The sequence below is a fragment of the Elgaria multicarinata genome, chromosome 1, assembly GCF_023053635.1.
Source record: "Elgaria multicarinata webbii isolate HBS135686 ecotype San Diego chromosome 1, rElgMul1.1.pri, whole genome shotgun sequence".
NCBI classification, from domain to species: domain Eukaryota; kingdom Metazoa; phylum Chordata; class Lepidosauria; order Squamata; family Anguidae; genus Elgaria; species Elgaria multicarinata.
In genome coordinates this window covers 193,850,248-193,871,813 of record NC_086171.1, presented here as the reverse complement: position 1 = coordinate 193,871,813, position 21,566 = coordinate 193,850,248, and the positions used below count along the sequence as shown (strand labels likewise).

Below are 21,566 nucleotides of genomic sequence, written 5' to 3'. Positions count from 1 at the left end.
CCACCCTGGAAAAGTGTTCTTTTAAGGGTGGAATGCAAATGTCTTAAACAAATAAATAAAAAACATGTTTACGCATGACTAGCTGTGTCGGGATGAAGAAGCATAGTCAAATGGGTATGAGAAGTAGCATCCATGTTTTTCTATGCACAACTGGATGAGCATCTGATTTACAGCCATGACTTCCAATCCAGCAAGTTATATACGCCTGGAAGCTTTTGTCACAGGTTCCCTTTTCCTGCTAACAACGATGGTGGTCAATTATAGCAGCTCCTTTTTATCTATTTGCTAATAAATTATTATAGGAACAGGTACTTAGCTTATGCGGCAAGGGTGGATAAAGAAGACCCTTGCACCTGATGCAACTGGAAGCATAAACATGTATTGTGTTATCATGCAAAATTCTCAAATTTAATCTTTTTTAAGTTTCATGCTTAATTTAAACATTTGTCCCAAAGCTATCTTTTTATGGGACATTACAGTAGCTATTATAGTAGTAGGTATACCACATCCTAAGCTTTTACACTGATGAAATGCATGTGTCTGGACTGGGTAGTACTTGATTATGAAACTAGGTTTGTCCTTTCACATATTTTGATGTGTCTCTCCTCCCTCAACCCACCCACCCCATTCTTCCCAAAAGGTTTACATTAAATTCACTGTGCGCTTAAGACTCCTACCAGATTATCCGTAGAGGAGACAGACTGTCTATCATCTGGAATTCCATTTGCTTGCGTGTTTTCATTAATACCACCAGGAGAAGGAGGAACTCCAGCTCCCAATTCAGGCAGAGCTTGCTTTTTGACTTCTTCTTCTAAAGAAACTAAAGAAAACATATATTTGCAATATTTATTTTCCTATATACATTGTTCTCAATATATAATCGCATTCAGAGAGGTCAACAGAAAGCACTGATAGAATAAAGTACCGCTAAAGTAGTAGATGGTGATTGCCCTATTTTATGACAGATAAGGGAGCTTACTAGGCCAATATAGCACCCTAGATGAGGAAAGGTATTAGCTATGCTCCCACAAGAAACATACTCTTCCAAAGAGCTGTAGACCTGGAGGAAAATTTTAAGAATAAGGGTGTTCCTTTCAGAAAGCATGAACAAAGAGAGCGACTTCTCCCCAAAATTTTTTACCTCTAAGAGCTGAAGTGACCACATCCTCCACGATTCCTTTAATAATTTCTGTGCCTTCATCAGTTTCTTCTTCTGATAAAATATACATCAAGAAATCATTTGGGGGGGGGAAGCAGTTTAGCTTTCTCCTTTATAATATATTATCAAAAATTAACATGACACTATTCCAGAAGTCAAGTTTGTCTTATATTTTCAGCAGTATTTTTTTCCAAATATATGCAGCACAAAGCCCTGGTTATATATATATTTTCCTGGTTAGGAAAAGCTGATCAGAGATATTCAGGCCCACTTCACACAGGAGTGCTAAACAATGCCTATACGTGGCAAACAGACTCAAAGTAAGTATAGCAGCTACTGGTTCTGATAGCTGTCACAGCCACCCACAAGACGAGGCTCTCGATAGATGTCAATAGCAGCTCTCAGAACCAAAAGCTGCTCCAGTCTCCTGCAGGTTTCTCATCATACAGGAGGTTTCTCATCATACAACGGCTCTTACTATGGCACCCTTATAAACCACTTCTAAAATCAAATACACCTTGTGTGTGGGTACAGTAGTTTGAGGACCACAGATAATTACTTCACCATGCAAGTGTGTGGTATTTGGAGTTATATGTTGGAGTCAATTAGATTTTGCTCCATGTTCAGCTTTTGAGGATGGCTGAGCACCAACAGCTGACTGAGCTGTGATGGAAGCCACCTGAAAAGCCGAAGTTATGATCAGCCTAAGCTAACTCACAGGGTTATTGCGAAGATAAAATGAAGGAAGGTGACAGGGCAGTGATTTTTCACTCATTCCTCTTTTTCTTACACTACTTTGGTCTTCAATGCATTAAGAAATAGCTAGTTTACCGATAGACAGTAAGTGCCTGTTGAAAGCTTTGGTAAAAGAACAAAGCCTTGGCAGCTAGGGCTTAGAGGCAATCTGACTTGCTTTGTGCAAATGGACAAGTAACTGCATCATGGTTTTAAAAGGAAAACCACTAAAGTTCTTGATTATAAAAAAGTCTTCTAAGCCCAAGTGCAAATCAGCATTGTCCTTCTAGATAAATGATTTCACTTTGGCTGCATTCAGACAATTGTCCAAGGCTTCATGAACTATGGTTTATAAAGCCATGACTTAGTGCCATGGCTTCATGCTCCTCTCTCACCCCTTCCCTGTCACATACCAGCTTCAGCATGAAGACCCTGACTCATATCAAGCCAGAGTTCCCCGTTATATCTGAACCAGAGAACTCTCTTAGTGATAGTTAACAAAACCACAAAGATAGGCCAGGATCTAACATAAAGCCAAAGTTCTCTGGTTCAAACGTAATGGGAAACTTTGGCTTATTATAAGCAAAGATCTTTGCGCTGAAGCCAGTGTGTGAAGAAGGAGAGGACATATGAGGAAGGAGCATGCAGTCATTGCGCTCTTCCATGGTCTATAAACCATGGGTGACTGTACTAACAGTCTTTAAGTCACCACAAGTGTTGGAAGCTTACCAAATCCTGAAGGAGTCAAATTTTCCTCTGGTTTCTGGTCTCCGTTTTCTTTTTTTTCAGGCTCGCCATTAGTCAAGTCTATTTTTACAGGAGTCGATGGTCTACTTTCTTGTTGGCTGTGTTTTAGTCGGCCAATCTTGGGAGAGCCTGACGCACTATGAATCATGGGAGATTGGGACTTTTGTTGATTTAATTTTTCTAGCTCTTTTGCTTCTTGTATCTAAAAGAAACAAGATGGAAACATTACTCCAACATACATCATAGTATATTATAAAACAATATTTAATAGAAAGAGGCAGGGTCAAATCCTGCAGCAAGCTTCAAAACCTGTCTGCCTTCCTATATCGTCAGATCAGTACAGAACCCTTCAGTTTTAACTAAACAGTTTAATTTTTTTAAAAAAATCTGTAAAGTAGTAAGGGATATTTTCGAAAATGAATTTGGACTTTCACCTTATAGAAATCCATCTTAAGACTTCAAGATACTGCCTACATTTTAAGGAAAGCAGAAGTGGATTATCATTATACAATTATAATATGACCTCCAAAATAGGAAAGACAATTGTCTTTGCTTGCAAGTGATACATAGACTAGGGATGTATGGATTTTGTTAAATCCATTCCATGTGTATTTCGTGGATTGTCAGGCATCTTTCGTTCTGTCGTCCATTCACTTATGGGATGGGCAGGGATGCATGAGAATTTTGTTCCACTTGTGCTAATGTGCGTTAGTGTGAACCCTCTCAAAAATGTTAAAAAACGGTTCACTAGTCTATGGAATCTGCATGACCTGGAAAAAGCCAGTCTGCTGAGGTATCTGCAGAGGGAATTCATAGAAATCTGGACTAATTTGAATCTATTACAGATTTCTCCAACATCCCTAATACAGACAAGACCTACAAAACTTACAAAAATATGGAGAGGAATCACATCATGACAGAGTTAGTTAGTTAGGTGCCTTCAAGCCAACTTTGACTTATGGCGACCCTATGAATCAGTGACCTCCAGTTGCATCTGTTGTAAACCACCCCATTCAGATCTTGTAACTTCATGTCCATATCTTCCTTTATGGAGTCAATCCATCTCTTGTTTAGCCTTCCTCTACTCCTTCCACCTTCTGCTTTCCCTCGCATTACTGTTTTTTCTAATGAGTCATCATTTCTTCTCATTATATGTCCAAAGTAGGATAGTTTCAGTTTCAGCATTTAAGCTTCTAGTGAAGAGTTCTGACTCCATGACAGAACACCATGAGAGAATCATGACACAATAGAAAGAAGCCCAGCTTGCACTTTGTGCATGAAAGAGCAGGAGGATACACATATGACTTCAAGACTTCAAATCATCATTTGGAGAACTGGAACATAACATCCTGATTTGCTATAACCATAGTTTGCTGTAATGCCTGAATCAGGCAAAGTATGGTTAGTGTGAACCAGGAATTGTCTCCAAACCATGGACATGAAACCATGTCTTGAAGTGTGTTTTGCATGGTTCACATTAATCAAACTCTGCTATATTCAGACATTGCCCAGAAAAAGAAAAGGCACTCTGAAAACACAAGGGGAAGAGGGAGCTAAGGGGAGATTATGAGCCTCTGGCATACCCTCTGGCCTCTAAACCACCATTTGGAAGATCTGAATATGAAATATGAATTGAGTAATTCTCTGTCTTTACATTATACACAAGGATAAATCTGACAATGATGGTCCAGAGAAGTAATATATTATCTAGACTGCATAAGGAAGACAGATTGATAAAAATTTACTACATACAGCTTGGTTTTCCATCCGAGTGAAAATGACATTCAGCATCTGAGTGAGGGTAGCCTTGGCAGTTGTCTGATTAATGAGATTTTTACTGGCTAGATAGATGTTGTAACAAGTTCTAACAGTCTGAAGGATTGTTCCCTCATGAATTTCGATATATGGGGATGTGACAGCAGTGAGAAGAGCCTGTGGGGGGAAGGGGGAAATACACAAGCCACAACAACATCTGAGTAAACAGGAACAAAAACGTACTTAAAAAATATTATAGAACTCGTACTAGCAATTTATAGCAGCATTAAAGAAAAGCAATCTTTGAACCAAGGATTAAGGGAATTATACATTCAATCCACAAAGCATTTGGTAACAAATATATCCCACACCTTTCTTTCTAGAAGGGTCAGGGGGACACCAGGGAAAATAACAAGCTCTTGCTAGGAACAGCACAAGTTCTCCCCGGTCAACTATTTTAGTCAGTTTTTCTTCAAAGAGGCTAGATAGTTATTCCACTTGGTGCTTGCAAGCAAAAGGGACAACATTTACATTTTTACCCTTCACAGTCCCTGTTTCTTCAGGCTCTTGTGGGTTTTAAGACACAAATCAGGCTTACGTGGCCCTGCTTCCATATCTGTAGTATGAAAATGAATTCCACTGGTTTGGCCTTATGTTTGAGAATTCCTGTTCAAGTTTTATTTATTAATGATATTTTCAGTCTAGTCAATAACTAAAAGGCTAACCCTATTAACCTACATATTCACCTGTACATATGTATAGGATCAGCACAATCCTATACATATGTACTCGGAAGATTTACCCACTGGGTTGAATGGGCCTTACTGCCAGAAAAATGTGCATAGGATTGTAGTTTGTTTCCTTGAAATCAAGATGACTTAGACACATATAGACCTGTGTTTTGTCTTTCTTTGCTTGAATGTTTTTGCAGAATTTAGAAGAATCTTTGCTCCCTAGTTGCAGGGAAATCAAAGACATACAGAACAAGAAATTATAGTCATGTGTATCTTGTTCGTGAGGATTTTGTTTTTAAAAGCTAAAAGCACAGTCAGGAAAATATGAGTAGAGGAACAGGGAGGGAGTTGCTTCTTTCCCATTTCAGCCATCTCTCTCCTCCACCCAAAAGCTATTTTTGTCCACACAGGAAAACTATGTGTGACTGCATGTCACATCTAGTTTGGGCCTCTGTTTCAAGTCTTAAAAATTGCATTTTGTAGAAGTATAGCATCCTGGTAACGTAGGGTGACCAAATGAAAAGGAGGATAAGACTACTGTATCTTTAACAGCTGTATTGAAAAGGAAATTTCAGAAGGTGTCATTTGTATATATGGGGGGACCTGGTGAAATTTCCTCTTCATCACAACAGTTAAAGCTGCAGGTGCCCTGCCCTCTTTTAAATCTGGTCACTCTAGTATAGTTCCTGCCAATTTAACTGCTGTGATGAAGAGGGAATTTCAGCAGGTTCTCCATATATACAAATGACACCTGCTGAAATTCCCTTTTCTATGCAACTATTAAAGATACAGGACCCCTGTCCTCCTTTTCATATGGTCACCCTAGGTAACTAAAAAGATAGGAGAGAGCTTTTTGAAGTCAATAGATTTTTTTTTTACTATAACAATTTTTATTGTTCATAATGTCTTTTAGAGAAACCTATAAAGAGCAAGACAAATAAGTATTTAAAAATCGAAATGTTATAGCCTGCAGCCAAATGCAATGAAGATTTACTTCCTAACATAACTTAAAAGTAGACTTTAAATAGTAGTGGTGATGATGCAGCAGGAAGTATAATGTAGCCCCTGTGCACTGTCCATCAATAACTGCTAGGCAATGAGAAATCAAATCCCAAGTGAGAAGGTACTGAATCTTCAGGAAACAATCTGAACACAACAAGCAACTTACAAAAAGGTGTGTTTGTCTGGCGGGGTGGGGGTGCAGGGCAGAGAAGCATTTAAAATTCATTTGCAGAGCTCTACGGCCTAGCAAGAATCTGTTACTTAAATAAAGTGTGTGCTTATATTTCCCAAGGGGCAGCTCACAGAACTTTCATAGTACAGTACATTAAGGAATAAATTGTACAACCTTTCTAAATTAGATTTAGAAAATACCTGGAAATAAGGAGAAGAACTTTCTCCATTGAGAAAGCAAAGACTAAGAAAAAGCACTATTAACAGATAGGCTTCATAAAGTGTAAAGCAGTAAAATACCTTTATTATTTGTAATTGTACTCCTTCATCAGTTTGAGGTCCCTGAAAACAATTACAGATTGTTTCAACTATGCGGTCAATCAGGCGCTTTCCAGGAGCTCCACTGTCTGGAGCATTGCCAGTGATATGTCCATATGCAATGAGTTTCTAGACAAAAAAGAATAAACTATATTAGAATCATTTTCAGAATATTCAAAATGCCATGGCAGCTTCATTAATAGATTCAGGTGGGGTGGGGGAGAGAGAAACACTCTAAAAAGGGTTTAAAGGGGAGGGATTGAGAAAATCCAGTAACAATCTGACCCTGTATCTAAAATCTCCTGTAGACCTATGACTCAAAAGCTCAATTAGAAGTGCTTATTCTAGAGTATTATATGTGGGAAAAGATTAAGTACTTACACAGCTGAAGTATAAACAAATGCTAATTTAAAACCAATAAGTTAGACATTTTCAAGAAATTTGGGGACAGGAAAAGGGAAGCAAGCAGTTTTTCCATTTCCTTTGCAGTCTTAACAACATATACATATATTGACTAAAAGATGTAGAGCACATATTTTAAAAAACACAGCCAAAATTGATAAAGGCTTAATTTAAATAGAATACCTGTAAGCAGTCCAACGAGGTGCTGACAATTCGTGGGGACTTCGACTGGCAGGCCAACTCAAATGGGAGGAAATATTTATCTGCTTCAATGAAGTTTGCTTTTGGTGTGGTTTCATTGCCTTGTCTAGTCAGAAAAAAGACAATCACTGGAAGTTATGAGCTGACAGATTATTTTCACATTAATTTCTCATCCATATAGACTGCATAAAAGAAAAGCCATTCCTACATTAAGGTTTTTTAAGACAAGAAAAGTGACAAAAGTCCTGTCTCTCTTCAGAATGCTAAATGTATGTAATGAGCTTCAAGCCAGAGTTTCACACTGAGGTTTTGCTCTTTTAGGAAAAATCCCTTACAACCTCAAAGGCTGCTATCTTCCATACCTCTGTGGAAGTAAGTTTGTCAGGAGGCACGTGAAGTATTGAAGCCTAGGACCACAATCCTCAAAGTCCATGCTTGTCAAAAAACAGCACACACATGCAGAGGCTCTCTCTATGATCTCTCATAACAGCAATTCACTGCCAGTCTCACTTGCGCAAGATGACAAACGGTTTAACGCCACCCCAAGTACGAAAAACCACACAAAAAACCCCCAGGGTTTCTCAGCAGATGAAAGACTATAGAGAAAGTCATTCTTGTATCCACGGATTTCAAGATTGCAGCCTGAAGAGTGAAAAAGCAAATGACTAACGTGAATGCCTCTCTCAAAAAGGAATTTTTGTGAACTGCCCAGAAAGCTTCAGCTATTGGGTGATATAAAAATGCAATAAATAAATAAATAATGTGAAGTTTCACTTTATGCTTAAAGTTATCAATTTTATCAGTGTGGAAATATTTCCAGGTGAGCTAGATTGTGGCATTTCTTACCGTTTGATTTAAAAGATCATAAATTTAGGATGCGATCCTATGCATGTTTAGAGTGGCTGGCTAGGGAATGCTGGGAGCTGTAGAACTTTTTGTGTCTAAACATGCATAGGATTGCACCCTGAAGTATTAACTCTATGATTATTAAGTTTCAGGTAAAAAAATGTTAAATGGATCCTGATACAAGACCAAACACCAGCCTCGCTAAGAGCTATTTCCCACAGTAGTTTTACATAACACTGGAATACTCCAATGTCTAAAACCCTCTTAAAAGATAAGGGACGAGTTAAGACACTCACTTACTTATAACAAAATAGAGTAAAACATTATTTTGTGGAAAAGTGGAAATAAAGGTGTTAGAAATCATGTCAAACTACCTCCCAAAAAAGTTTTACCCCCTTGGGCATTATCACATGAATCAACATTACATGCTCACATGGATTTTAGATTTGGTGATGGGTGTTAGGACAAACAGAAAACCCTTACTGTAACAGAAATTCAGTGTGGACAATGACAAATAGAGACTTAAAAATCTAACAGAATAGAAAAAAAATACATCAATCGGACTCTTCTTAAAGTATCATTAACCTGGGTTTGTACCAGGCACAGCATCTCATTAACGAAACTGATACAGAAAACTCCACAACATAACTAATTTTAAAAGCTGATCATGTTAAAGAGACAGCCAAACGCCAACGGATTACAGTTGTATTTAATTAACCATGTTGATTGATATCTTTTAAACTCGTGTATTAGGGTTGGTATGACAAAGGGCAATAAAGAGAGGAAGCTAAAATTTTCTGTTTCCAAATAATGGTCAAGTAATAACCCCTGAAAGAAAAATCCAGTTGAAAAGAAAGGAAGTGGTAAAACAACATCTTTGAGGTGTGTACGGTGACCGTTTTACTAAGACCATTCATAGCCACAAGAATCCCCCATTATTCCTAGAGACAGTTACAACCCACTGCACTAAGGGAAGCTTTGGATGCTCTTACAACATCCCAAGCTACTTTGTTTTTTGAACATACTGCTCAGCATCTGCCTAGAGGCAAGCCTGAAAATCATGGATCTAGAAGAAAACACACCACCGGTAGAGGGCCATCAGTTACGCATCTGTGATGCTTTTATCTTTAAGCCTGTTACCTTAAGTGCTTAAATGCAGTGTGTCAACATGCCTTTCCATGCAAGGTGCCATTTGTACTTTTATTTATTTATTTACACTCTATATCTAACAAGATTGCCAAGTGGTGATCAACAAAAAGAAAGAAAAAAGAATTAAAATACTGAATAAAAATATTTAAAATCATATTATGCCAATAATGAACCTGCATGCTAGGTATTTTGATCGTAGGTGCATGGTCACCACGTTGTAGCAGTTACTCACCTTTGCTTTTCTAGTTCTGCTTTTATTTCATCTGGGGGGAAAACACACACAACAGATGGTTTATGTTGCAGGTTTACACCACACATAGATGTCAATACTTGACAAAAGCTAGTAACTTTAGGTATAGAAGTAAATGACACTAACAATGGTGTATGGATTACCTCCTACCTCAAAACATGAAGTTATTGGCAAAGGGCCTTATATACACTAATTTTGCTAGATACCTTTTTAATAACTGTTTCACAATTAAGAACAAAATAGTACTAGATTGCTAACCATACTAGGCAGATATTTGAATTTACTTCTCTCAATAATGTTGCCTAGAAAGCACAGCCATTAATATCTTACTATACATACAATTTGGAGCCATTCTAACTTCTTATATCTATGGCTATACAAGATTATCCAATTGCTTGTGATATCCATGGCTATACAAGTTCCTCCAAACTTCTTTAAAGGAGAAACAGCCCTCCTTGGAACTGTGACAATTCTCCCATGCAGAATAGATAAATAGGTCCTCAAAAAGCATACAGCTCTTAGGTCACCTTCTTAGGTCCACCCTTAGAAAACAGGCGCTTCTGCTTTAAAGATCCAGCCTAAGTGTAAGTTTTAGTGGTATAATAAAGACTCATGAGATAAAAGTGTAACAGAATAAAGCTACATATAGTTATCAAAGCATGTATCATTTCCGTTACTTACATGGTGAAGATTCACTATCACATTCTGCAATCACAGCTATATACAGAACTGTATTGGGAGCAAATATACTGAAATTTTTAGAAGACCACTAGTGTTATATAAACATAGCAGTACTTGTCCTCATTCTCATAGTTTTATTTTTATTTTGGTGGGGTGTAATTAGGGTGACCATCTGAAAAGGAGGACAGGGCTCCTGTATCTTTAACAGTTGCATAGAAAAGGGAATTTCAGCAGGTGTCGTTTGTATGCATATTGCACCTGGTGAAATTTCCTCTTCATCACAACACTTAAAGCTGCAGGAGCTATACTGCAACTATACTTTGACCAGATTTAAAAGAGGGCAGGGCACCTGCAGCTTTAACTGTTGTGACGAAGAGGAATTTCCACCAGTTTCTCCATATATACAAATGACACCTGCTGAAATTCCTTTTGCAATACAACTGTTAAAGGTTCAGGAGCCCTGTCCTCATTTTCATATGGTCACCCTAGTGTAATACCTATTTAAAGAACTAAACTACTATTTTTACACAATCAGGCTTTCTCATCATGTAGTTCACAGACTAAGAGTTTCTTAGCTGAAACAGCAGGAAATCAGTGGGATTCAGAAGCCATTTAAGCCAGCCAAGTTCCATTTACAGTCATTAGGACTTAAGTGGCTTAAGTGCTAGATTGCAACTAAACTGAAGGTCATACACAATGCTCTAGCAGAGTCTGTTCTTGGGCTTCTTTGGTAATCTTCCACATATTCAAAGTTGCTTCAGTGATTAGTACTTTCTTAATTTCTCTTTCATAGCAACAGAAGCACATAACAAGCTTGCTGGCTTTTTAAGATGGTCAGGAATGTTTTTGCTGTTTCCTATATATTGCAAATACATTATAGAAACATTCAAAGTTTAACAAGGTTTCCTGCTCTGTTGCAATGCACTACCAATGTTCGCTCTAGACACGTGAAGGCCCAGGAAAAAACACAGAAAAATAAAGAAAAAACATATTTTTCTGACAACCATTTTTAGGTGCCCCCCCCCCCAATTGAACAGGTTTGGGTTATGAAATATTTCCTTTTAGAATTTGTTGCTCAGCTTTTACTCCCCACAAAATGATTTCTAAAAATTATGCAATAACAACACTTTTATAGAAAGTCTAGAGATGTAAAATGTCTGGAAATAATGGAGGCAAATAGTTTTTTAATCCTTTCTGTAAGTTCCCAGCATAGTTAATTATTTCATTCCTTATTAAAATTATTGATCTAAAGTACATTTTACTAATCAACATTTATGCTCAGTTTCCCAATATGTGAGTAGAGTCATCACCATGCATTCTTGACAGTAAATGTGCATTCTTAACGGTTCAGATTTTGTTCTACAGAAGCCTGAGATTCTGATGCTGTAGCAGTCTTTTAATGTAGTTCTAATCTATTCTAACAATAATCACAAATTTATTAATGATATTTTCAGTCTACTCAATAACTAAAAGATTAACCCTATTAACCTACATACTTACCTGGAAGTAACAGCACAATCTTATACATATCTACTTGGAAGATTTACCCACTGGGTTGAATGAGCCTTACTGCCAGATAAATGTGCATAGGATTGTAGTTTGTTTCCTTGAACTTTAGGAACAGAAAGGCTGCTTTATGTTCCTAAAGCAACCCTAACCAACCTGGTGCCCTCTGGATGTTTTGGACTACAGTGCCAAGCATTCCTGACCATTGGCCATGTTGCTGAGGCTGATGGGATCTGAAATCCAAAATATCTGGAGGGCACCAGGTTGTAGGAAGCTGCCTTAAAGCAACAAAGTGACTTTGGGTCTGTAAAGAACATGAAAAAAAAAGTATTTATTTTTCAATTTTTCCAAAATTTCAGTCCCCACCCACCCCTCCGCAAAAAAAGAACATTTTTCCCATGGCCTCAAAATTTCTGGATGTTTTACATCTCTAGTCTGCCCAGTATCATTTCTCTTTCCAACTTCTGCTGTAATTTAAATACTGCATCCTAGTCAATGGATACGTATTTCTGCTTCAGATGTGCAGATAGCATTTGCACATCTGTGAATTAGAAACAATTCTGTGTTTTTGTTTCTAATTCTGTGAATTAGAAACAAAAACACAACCTATCTACTATTCAAGCTTGAAATTATTTGGAATTATTTTCAAAGAATTATCTTAAACAAGTGCTAGTCCAAGCTCTATCATTGATTGGCCACTACTTGGAGAAGGCCAGCAACAAATAATGTCCGTGCTGCTATTGTTCCATTTCTAAAATGACAATGCAAATTGCAAACTCCCAGAAGTGTATTCTGTGTGTTTATTTGTAGTTACTGATGATGTGGCATTAAACTTTCACATTTGGCTATGCCAACACCTGGAAAGTCCAGTAAAACAAACAAACCTAAGCAGGCTCTTTTGCAAGAGATAACAGAGTTATATTTATGTCAGGCAACTAGATACTGCCAGCTTGGAGGAAACCATCTCTGTCAGAATGGGGAAGGCATTGCACAAGGCTCTCTATGCTAATGCTGGCTTCTTCCAGGTTTCAACTGTCTGTTATACATATGTAACACAGTCCAACTGGATTTTATATTTTTAAAAGTTGGGAAATCAGCCATTTTTGTCTGTGTCCTAACAGTCCTAGGTGTAACCTGAAGCCTACATGACACCAAGTAGAACCTCATGCATTTAAGTCTGTGCCTCCTGCACTCTAGCTTAGGACTCTGACCACACAGATTTCAAGACTTCAAAATCAAGTCGGCTTTCCCTACCTCCCACTTTTCACGTTGCCCTATTATTCTGAGATCTCAAAAGCTCGCCTACAATTTGGTATTGCCCGACTGAGGGTTTTGGATTTTTTCTTATGAAAAAGCACAACTTATTTTGTTTTAGATATTAGTACACAGTGCCTTTTCTTGCTGGCCTCTACCCTCACAAGAAACTTGTTTCCAAAGGTGTAACCACATTAGCAACTTGCAGGCAGGAGTGTTATCCTACATTGAAGGTATATATACACACACATGGGGCGAGAGAATGTGTGAGGTCAAGGGAAAATGAAATATAGAAAGGACAGAAAGCGGCAGTTACTTTAAGCTAAATGGAGACCGTTCACAAAATTGGCTTTGGTAAGCTATGTAGCATGATTAAACCTGTTACCCCAATTTAAGCTACAGATGATACAATTTATCAAGAGATTCAGTTTTAATTCCCTGGTTTCAGAATGCAGGAGTAATCAGCCAGTTAGCTGTGGTGGGATGAGCCCAAAACACAAAGAGCAATGTGACTGGCTATCTTCATTGGTGAACTTCACGGGTGCTGGAGTACACTTCTTGGAATTTGCCTGCCTAGAGATTGATTCATGAATCCTTGCTTGGATGAAATGGAGGGGGCTGGGAAGGAGAGGTCTAGAAAGGCCTCCAGCCAAGTCTGGTGCACATTGCCATTTGACCAGGGGGCAGGGAGAGGAGAGCTCCACCCACCCCATCCACCCCCGCCATGGCCCAAGAAAGGCCCCCAAGTGGCCTTGGCAGAAGTGTATGGAAACAAAGTGACTCCTACTTGGGAAATAGTGAAGGAGGCCTAATATCTACTCTCAAATGCTGGTAAATGTACTGGTAAATTTCCACAGCAAACACTCTTGCAGAAAGAATTATTGTGCCACAGTAGCAACTACTAATTGGCAAAATTAGAGGTAGTGCAGAATAACTGATTCTAAATGAGAGCAAAACCTCCAATTTCTTATGATGTAAAGCTCTTCAATGCAATTGACTAGTTCTAAAAATAAAACACTTTTTAGTCCCAGGTCCAAAAATTCTAAGTAAGGATTTAAATAAATACTTTGAGATAAGCTAGGAAGATATGGAGATTCTACTGCATAACTGGGATGAATATACAGAAATGTGTTCTGTAAGGGAAGAGCACTGCAATTCATTATTTGTAACAAGTTTTTTTTAAAGTCCATCACAACAGATTTCAGCAAGCTTCCCCACAGTTTTACCTTCCTCTCAGAATTTACAGAACTGCAGATAACAATTTTGCAGTCTCAGGTTGAAGCAATTCCTTAACACATAACCAGGGGTAATCTGCCATAGTACTGTAAAACAGCCCCAGTATCTGGAGCAAGTAATTTACACCATAAGCAATGGTGTATTGCTTTTGGATTGCTTATGGTTTGGATTGCTTATGGTGTTACACCATAAGCAATCCAAACAAGATCCTCAATATTTTTTAAAAACAACAACAAACCGTTTGTTTCCAAGGGAAATCCAATAAGTAAAGCGTTACTTATACATTTTGTGATTTGAAAAACTGGTAATCCCTATTCTCCTAAATTATGGAATATTATTTTCTTATCTTTAAAAAAAATCACATTTCAGTGACAACTACTTTAACTTTTTAGGTTATACAACTGTCAAGTAAAAATGTGGACAAACTAGAAAGATTCTTCTTTGTACATTTAAAGACATTTTAGATCCTAAGTATTCAATACCGGCACATATCAGTTTTAAAGGAGAAGTGATATCCGAGACGCTAAGGGACCAATCCTATATCCCCAAGACAGTCTCGGGGTGGGGGGGGGGGACATAGGATTTTTCCGTTTCCTGGCTTCAAGTCCATAGACAGTGCTCCAAGTCAGGAAACTGTGCTCCCCACTCCCTGGCCCCTCTCCCTTGCAGCCAATGCAGAATGAACTGCAGCGCTTGCCTCTATGGGCTCGTAGAACAGCATGGAGAGGGTGAAAAGGGGACATTCCCATGGGTGGGGAGGAGAAGAGACCACAGAAGCTGTTATGTGATGAACAGCTCCCCCCCCCCAGCTCTGAAGCCCCAGACACAGCCAAAACAGAACATGGAGGAAAGGATCGCGCCTGTCCTCCATCCAACCTGCATTGGATACTCATAAGTCCCTGAGTTCAGGGACTTACAAATACCCAGGGTACAACCTATAGGATTGCAGCCTAAATCCCCCTTAAATATTGCTAAGAATACAGAAATGTTTTGGATCAAAAATAAGTTCTTAAAGAATGCCTTGAGCTTCATGACTGCATATAGCATGAAGAGTACAGTGTTGTTGATGTAGGGAAATCTTATTATAGGCATCTTACTGAACAATCCTATGCATGTCTACTCCCATGTAAGTGGAAATCGGATTGCAACCTTCATGACTGGTGAGACTTAGTTTCCAAAAGTTACACAGTCTTGCCTTGCTCGCTGTGTCAGACAGCCACTTGCAATCAGCATTCCTCAGCGTATCCAGAAAGAGTCATTAACATATAAACTTGTAATAGTCTATTTACAGAATAGGCCAGTAATTAGACATTTAAATTATACAACACTACTAATCATCACCAGTTCCTGATTTATTCCTCTTGGGCCTAATCTACACCAAGCAGGATATTGCACTATGAAAGCGGTATATAAAAGGCAAGAGCCACACCAAGCTAGATATACCACCATGAAAGCGGTATATGGTATGTGTCAATGGGCCCCAACAGTTGTCAGAGCACTTCAATACTGCCATAAAGCAGTAGGGTGGCTCCTGCCTTTTATATACCACTTTCATAGTGTAATATCCTGCTTGGTATAGATTAGGCCTTGGTCACAGTAGTATGGCCGCTAAATGGAACTCGGGAAGAAGCGGTGCAACATAGAATAGACAATTTCCACCAATTGGAAGCCCCAAACAAGCAGAAATGAGCTCCCTCTTTCCAGAAACAAGCTTTTCCACACATTTTCGGTTGTCCCAGAAGCACTAAATTGACATTGCGCAAGTGGTGGGGACCGCTTGTGCAAGAGACCTGGAAAGGCATAAGAGAATTAGCAGGGTGTAAGCACCCATTGGATTCCACCTTAAGTGTTTTGTAAGCTGTCGTGAGTAATTAAAAACCAATATAAAATACTTTAAATTAACTAGATTATAATCATAACCATTACATGGTAATGTAAAAATGGTTAAGGCTGCAATCCTACACATACTTGCTTGAAAGTCTATTTCATTGAACTCAATAGGACTTATGTGTGAGCAGATATCTATAGGATTGCACTCCTGTAATTGAAATTGTTTTTAATGTTGTTTTTAATATTGTATTTTAAATGTAATTTTAATATTTATATGTGAACTGCTTAGGGATTTTATTATATTTAACAATATGTAAATATTAGAAATAAATAAATAAACATGAAGCATCTTATCACTGATGGAGCTCAGCACGCAGAATACTTTACAATATATTTCATTTTCACAATGTTCTTTTTAATTATACTGTATTAATGCCGATTTTACATATGGGGAACTTGAACTGAGACAGTGGCATGGCAAAGACACATACTTTGCTTATGGCTTAACTAGCACATCAACAACACAATTATATGCACAGCTACTCAGAAGTAAGTCCCAGTGAGTTTAGTGGAACTTATTCCTAGGTAAGGGTGTATAGGATTGCAGCCTTAATCAAATCTCAAGGCTGAACACATCATAGAATAGCAGAGTTCGAAGGGACCTACAAGGCCATTGAGTCCAACCCCCTGCTCAATGCAGGAATCCACATCTCAAGTTGAACGCTATATCTACACAGTAAAAAACTTGTTTTAATAAATGGAGAACCAACTATATACAGCATCTAAATATTTTCCAGGAGAAAGTGATACAGGTTTCAATGTCCAATTTATTGAGAACACAAATTTAACACACTTTTACTGAGAAGTCTGTTAGACTGCGAATTTCTATTTAGACTTACAGCACACGTGAACACAGAAAAAAAGTATAGCGCCAAAATAAATAGACAGAGAATCTGGTGACAGTGAACGTCGATGTTTCTTAACTTCTTTTAAAAAGGTCACCTTCAATAGATAATTCCAAGAAATATTTCTCATTTTATCCTTCCTGCCAAGCCCCCACATTTTTTTTTAGCAAAACAGCATTTTGTAAATTTGTTTATTTTATTTTTATTGTTTTACAACAAGAAAGTCTGCCATAAAAAGTTTGAGAAAAATATTAATAGATTCATCCAAACGATTCCAGGCAGCATGATTTTTAGTTAGAGAAAAGTGTTTCACATGCACACAATCCACGCATTTGATCATTAGTTAAGTAAAAAGGTTCACGCCCAGCTCCAAGAAATCAGATAAGCAAAGTGAACATTGTTCTCTCTTCCTGTATCAATGAGAAACCTTTCCCTTTACAACCAGACTAGAGAATTCATTATGAAACTTCCTGCCAGAAGATCAGGAGTATGATCACCTGTTCACAGGTATGGGAGGATCCAACGTGGCAGATTAATCTACAGAGCAGCCTCTGAAGAGAAATCCTATCAACAAGCACACTCATTTGTCTTACATTAGCACTCCACATTTGGGGAAATTGGCAGTATACATACATACATGCACACATATACACAGAGATAGAGAAGGGAACCCCTCAGAGACTTGACAGAGGTGCCTCAAGTCTCAAACTAGCCGGGGGGGGGGATGAATGAAGAAACACAAAGAACACATGGCCAGTAAGTTCCTAAAATCACATTTCATTAAAAAAAAACCTCTACAAGAGGAGAAGGAATAGATTTATGAATGAAGAACCTAAATTTCGATTGCAGGGTTCTGAACTCAGTTTCACCCAGCTGTTTTATCACACAAGGGGCCTGTTCAATTGGAGCGGATCCCACTGTATTGACTGGGACTTGCTTCTAAGTAAACATGCATATGATCAAGGGTGTGTACGTTTTAGAAAAGCTGGCGAGTAATTCCTCAGAGATCTATGTAAATGGACTGGGGAAGGAAGGCAGGAAATATGAGAGGAGGCATGCCGGTTAAGAGCCAGCTTTCGTATTAAGTGAGAAGAGGAGAGCCCGTTCCTGAGTTTTAGGGGGCCCCTAATTTCCCCCTGCAGACGGAAGTGGAGCGTAGATGTAGCAATCTCTTCCTCAGAAATCTGACGTGGGATACGCTCAGCATAGGGAAGCTTTGGGCCAGGTGGGAGGGCTGGAAATGGAGTCGCCAGCCTCCCCCAGCTTTGCCACAGACATTTGACAGGCTCTCCTGAGCTGTCTCTGCGGGGCTACGAACCTGGGGGCGGGGGAGGAAATAAGGAATGGATTCTCGGCTGGGTCCGTCGGAGCCGACCCGGGGCCTCCCCGCTCCCTCCCTCCCTCACTCACCAAGCGCCACCTGGCAGGCTCTCCGCAGCTGCCCGTGAGGGGGCCGCTTCGCCTCTTTCTCGGAGAGGATCTTCTCCAGGGCCCGGGAGACGAACATGCTCTTGGTGCGGGTATCCTCCTCGCGGGTTGGGGGCTGCTGCATGGCCGTCGCGCGCTGAAGACCCGCCGTCCCGGTGTGTCTCAAGCGGGGCGTGAAACGGGGCTCTCAAGGGCTCCGGGCGCAGCTGGGCTCCATGATCCGGAAGAAACGCGACTCCCTCAGAGGAGGGGATGGACAGCGACACGGCGCCGCCATATTGGAGCCGTCACGTGACCTCCCCTCCTCCTCCTCCTTTTGCGGCCACCTTGTGGAACGGCTCTCTCACGCTGTCAGGGCCGGTGACGTGAGGGGGCGGGGCTTGCCCTCGGCTGGGAGGGAGGGCGAAGGGGAGGAGCCATGGGCGGGGCTTAAGTTCCAGCGCCAAATAGGCCCCTTCGCCCTTTAACTCGCGGAAGCGGAGTGTGTGATGTTTTCCTCTCCTCCAAGTGATTACGTGAGACTGAAATACGGTCTGTTAAAAAGTTCCCTCACTGGTGCAGCTTGGGTAATTTCGGACCGTGAACTTAATAGTCTTATGCTTTAGATCAGCCTTCCTCAACCTGGGGCGCTCCAGATGTGTTGGACTACAACTCCCAGAATGGCTGGGGCATTCTGGGAGATGCAGTCCAACACATCTGGAGCGCCCCAGGTTGAGGAAGGCTGCTCTAGATGGTCATGTCTATTACTTCAGTTAACATTTTGCTTTCCCCTCAAATATGTTAATACAACAACAACAAACCTGTTTTCCAAACTTATTTTAATAATAATAATAATAATAATAATAATAATAATAATGTGAGCATGAGCAGTTTTGCTTTTTAAGCGCATTTGAATCACATCACCTTCATGACAACAGGAATAAAATGGATTTTGCTTCTGATGCTGTCACCATCTGCTGCTCTCTGTGGGGGGGGGTCATTTGAGGAAGGGTCCCTGTAATGTCCCTCAGGCGTGGACAAAAGGGGGTGAGCTTACCTGCTCAACTTCCCCTAGGCTCTGGGGGCCAAGATTTTGCTCCCAAGGCCCAGCTATAGCTGCAGCGCTGATTCCCTACACAACAAACAACCACTGTCCTGTCCAATTCAATTTTACACTAGATAGGCTGAACATATGGGGTATCTTTAGATTAAGGGGAAATTGTGTTGCCTTATTGTGGCTTTGTTTCCTGATTCTCTTGTGCAATTGTAATGAACTGCATTGCACTGGTGGAGAGATGGCAACCATGTGGTCTGTAATTGAAAGTTCCCCCTCCTCTCCCTGCTCATAGCCTTGAATGGGACAGTGCCCTCTAGTGGGTGCTTCATAGCACAGCACATGGTAGGAAATCCCACAATACTTCAGAAGAATCCAGGGGGATTTTTTAGAGCGAAATAACCGGGGGAAGGCATGGGAGACATGCAGGAGGTTGATGATGTTGTCAAAAGGACCTGTAAACTTCCATCAGTGGCCAGTCACAAGCATGACTTATTTCACTTGTGTGAAGAGCCCCATGATCTAATAGTACTGCTCTTCTGATTGACATTTTAAAATGCTTGAGGAGAAATTTTAAGAAAAGCACAGGTGCCCAACATATCTGGCAAGCTGGTATTTTAAAAATACTAACATCACTCTTGTCCCTTCATGACATATTCTCCATTATTAGGGGACAGCATTTTGTTTTATGATCATAGACAGTAAGGATCACAGAGGGTCAGAGTTACTTGCCAAGAGGACAAAGCGTGGTTTGTGTTATTAGGAATAATTCTGATAGGAGATTGAGGAATGGATGAGAAATATAATGTTAAATCCTCAAGCCACTGATGCTAAAACCTGCCATTTTTGAAAAGGTAATGCAAAAAATCTGTAAGGATAAATTATTAGGCCCCTATGCCAATAACTGAGAAGTGTAAGCAATATGGCTTGTAAAATTATTGGTCAAAATATCTCCAAGTAATGTTAACCATATGCACCTACAATTAATACAGTTTTTCATAACAAGTGCCAATCCTTATAGAGCCAAAACAATATTATCCATGCCCAAGAAGGAGGTATCACCCAGCTTCAGGGCACCCAAAATTTTGCAGAACAATGAAGAGGAATGCTCTGCACTGTCGCATTATCTTGCAGATCCACTTTCTCCATCTGTTTCTGAGGTTCATGTTGTGAGCACTATTGCACATAAGAGAGCTTGCAGAAATACATATATATATATATATATATATATATATATATATATATAATAGGAGGGGAGGAAGGGGAACCAAGACAGCATCTTTAGTGTCCACGGATTGCTGACTGATTGTTGGGAGGAAAAAATGAAAAATTGGAGGGGAATGGGGAATGGAATGGAATATTTTGGAGATGGTATGACTGACTGGCTAGCTGGAAGTTAGAAACCTAAATGGGCACTCCACAGTGCAATGTTTTGTGACATGTCCCATTTGGAGAATCTAAAAATCCTGAGAGAGAAGATATTTAAAATGTTGTGTAAAATTTATAAAGATATAATTATAATAATAATTTATTTCTTACCCGCCTCTCCGACTGGATCGAGGCAAGGAACAACAGCAAGCATAAAATACATAAAATACTGATTAAAACCATGCTATACGCTGTTTAAAAACATCCTAAAAGCATCCTAAAACATCCTAAAATATACTAAATATCCTATATACCTATGTAATATAGCTTTGACTATTTAGTACTAGTTAAAACTCGCCAGTTCTGGACAACACACTTTAAGAAGGAAATTGGAATGAGTCAAGGGAATGGTAACAATGAGGATCAGGGGACTAGAAACTAAGCCATAGGAGGAAGATTGAAGGAACAGGGTATTTTTAATCTTGAGAGACTGAGGGGGAATAATAGTACTCTTCAGGTACTCTTCAAGTACCTCTTCAAGTCTCTATCATTCAAGATTCTAGGACACAAAATAATGGGCTTAAGCTACAGGAAGGCAGATTTCAGTTGAACATCAGGAAAAAAATCCTAACGGTCAGAGCAGTCAGACAATGGAATCAACTACCTGGGGGAGGGGGCTCTCTTTTGCTGGAGGTATTCAAGCAGAAACTGGACAGTCTTCTGTCAGGAATGTTTTAAATTGGATTTCTGCGGTGAGAAGGAGGTTGGACTCAATGGCCTAAATCAAGGATGGACAACTAGTGGCCCTCCAGGTGTTGTTGGACTGAAAACCAGTGTGATGTAGTGGCTAGAGTGT

The 21,566-nt window shown here is 39.5% G+C and overlaps 1 protein-coding gene across 4 annotated transcripts in view; it reads right to left on the bottom strand.

The window, feature by feature from the left end:
• ARFGEF2 (ADP ribosylation factor guanine nucleotide exchange factor 2) overlaps positions 1 to 18,618 on the bottom strand; it is a 48,433-nt gene extending 29,815 nt beyond the window's left edge. For 2 of the 4 annotated variants that reach the window (XM_063145973.1, XM_063145995.1), the window contains exons 1-8: positions 18,292 to 18,618; positions 9,452 to 9,482; positions 7,207 to 7,330; positions 6,604 to 6,750; positions 4,394 to 4,573; positions 2,624 to 2,843; positions 1,142 to 1,213; positions 678 to 820 (exon numbers count right to left, since the gene is read on the bottom strand). In XM_063145973.1, coding sequence (XP_063002043.1) covers positions 678 to 820; positions 1,142 to 1,213; positions 2,624 to 2,843; positions 4,394 to 4,573; positions 6,604 to 6,750; positions 7,207 to 7,330; positions 9,452 to 9,482; positions 18,292 to 18,433 — 1,059 coding nt within the window. In that variant the 5' untranslated portion in view covers positions 18,434 to 18,618. Of the gene's footprint in view, positions 1 to 677; positions 821 to 1,141; positions 1,214 to 2,623; positions 2,844 to 4,393; positions 4,574 to 6,603; positions 6,751 to 7,206; positions 7,331 to 7,586; positions 7,689 to 9,451; positions 9,483 to 18,291 lie in introns of those variants that run through there. The other 2 variants (XM_063145983.1, XM_063145989.1) reach the window with 2 other exon arrangements.
• Positions 18,619 to 21,566: the final 2,948 nt, after the last annotated feature.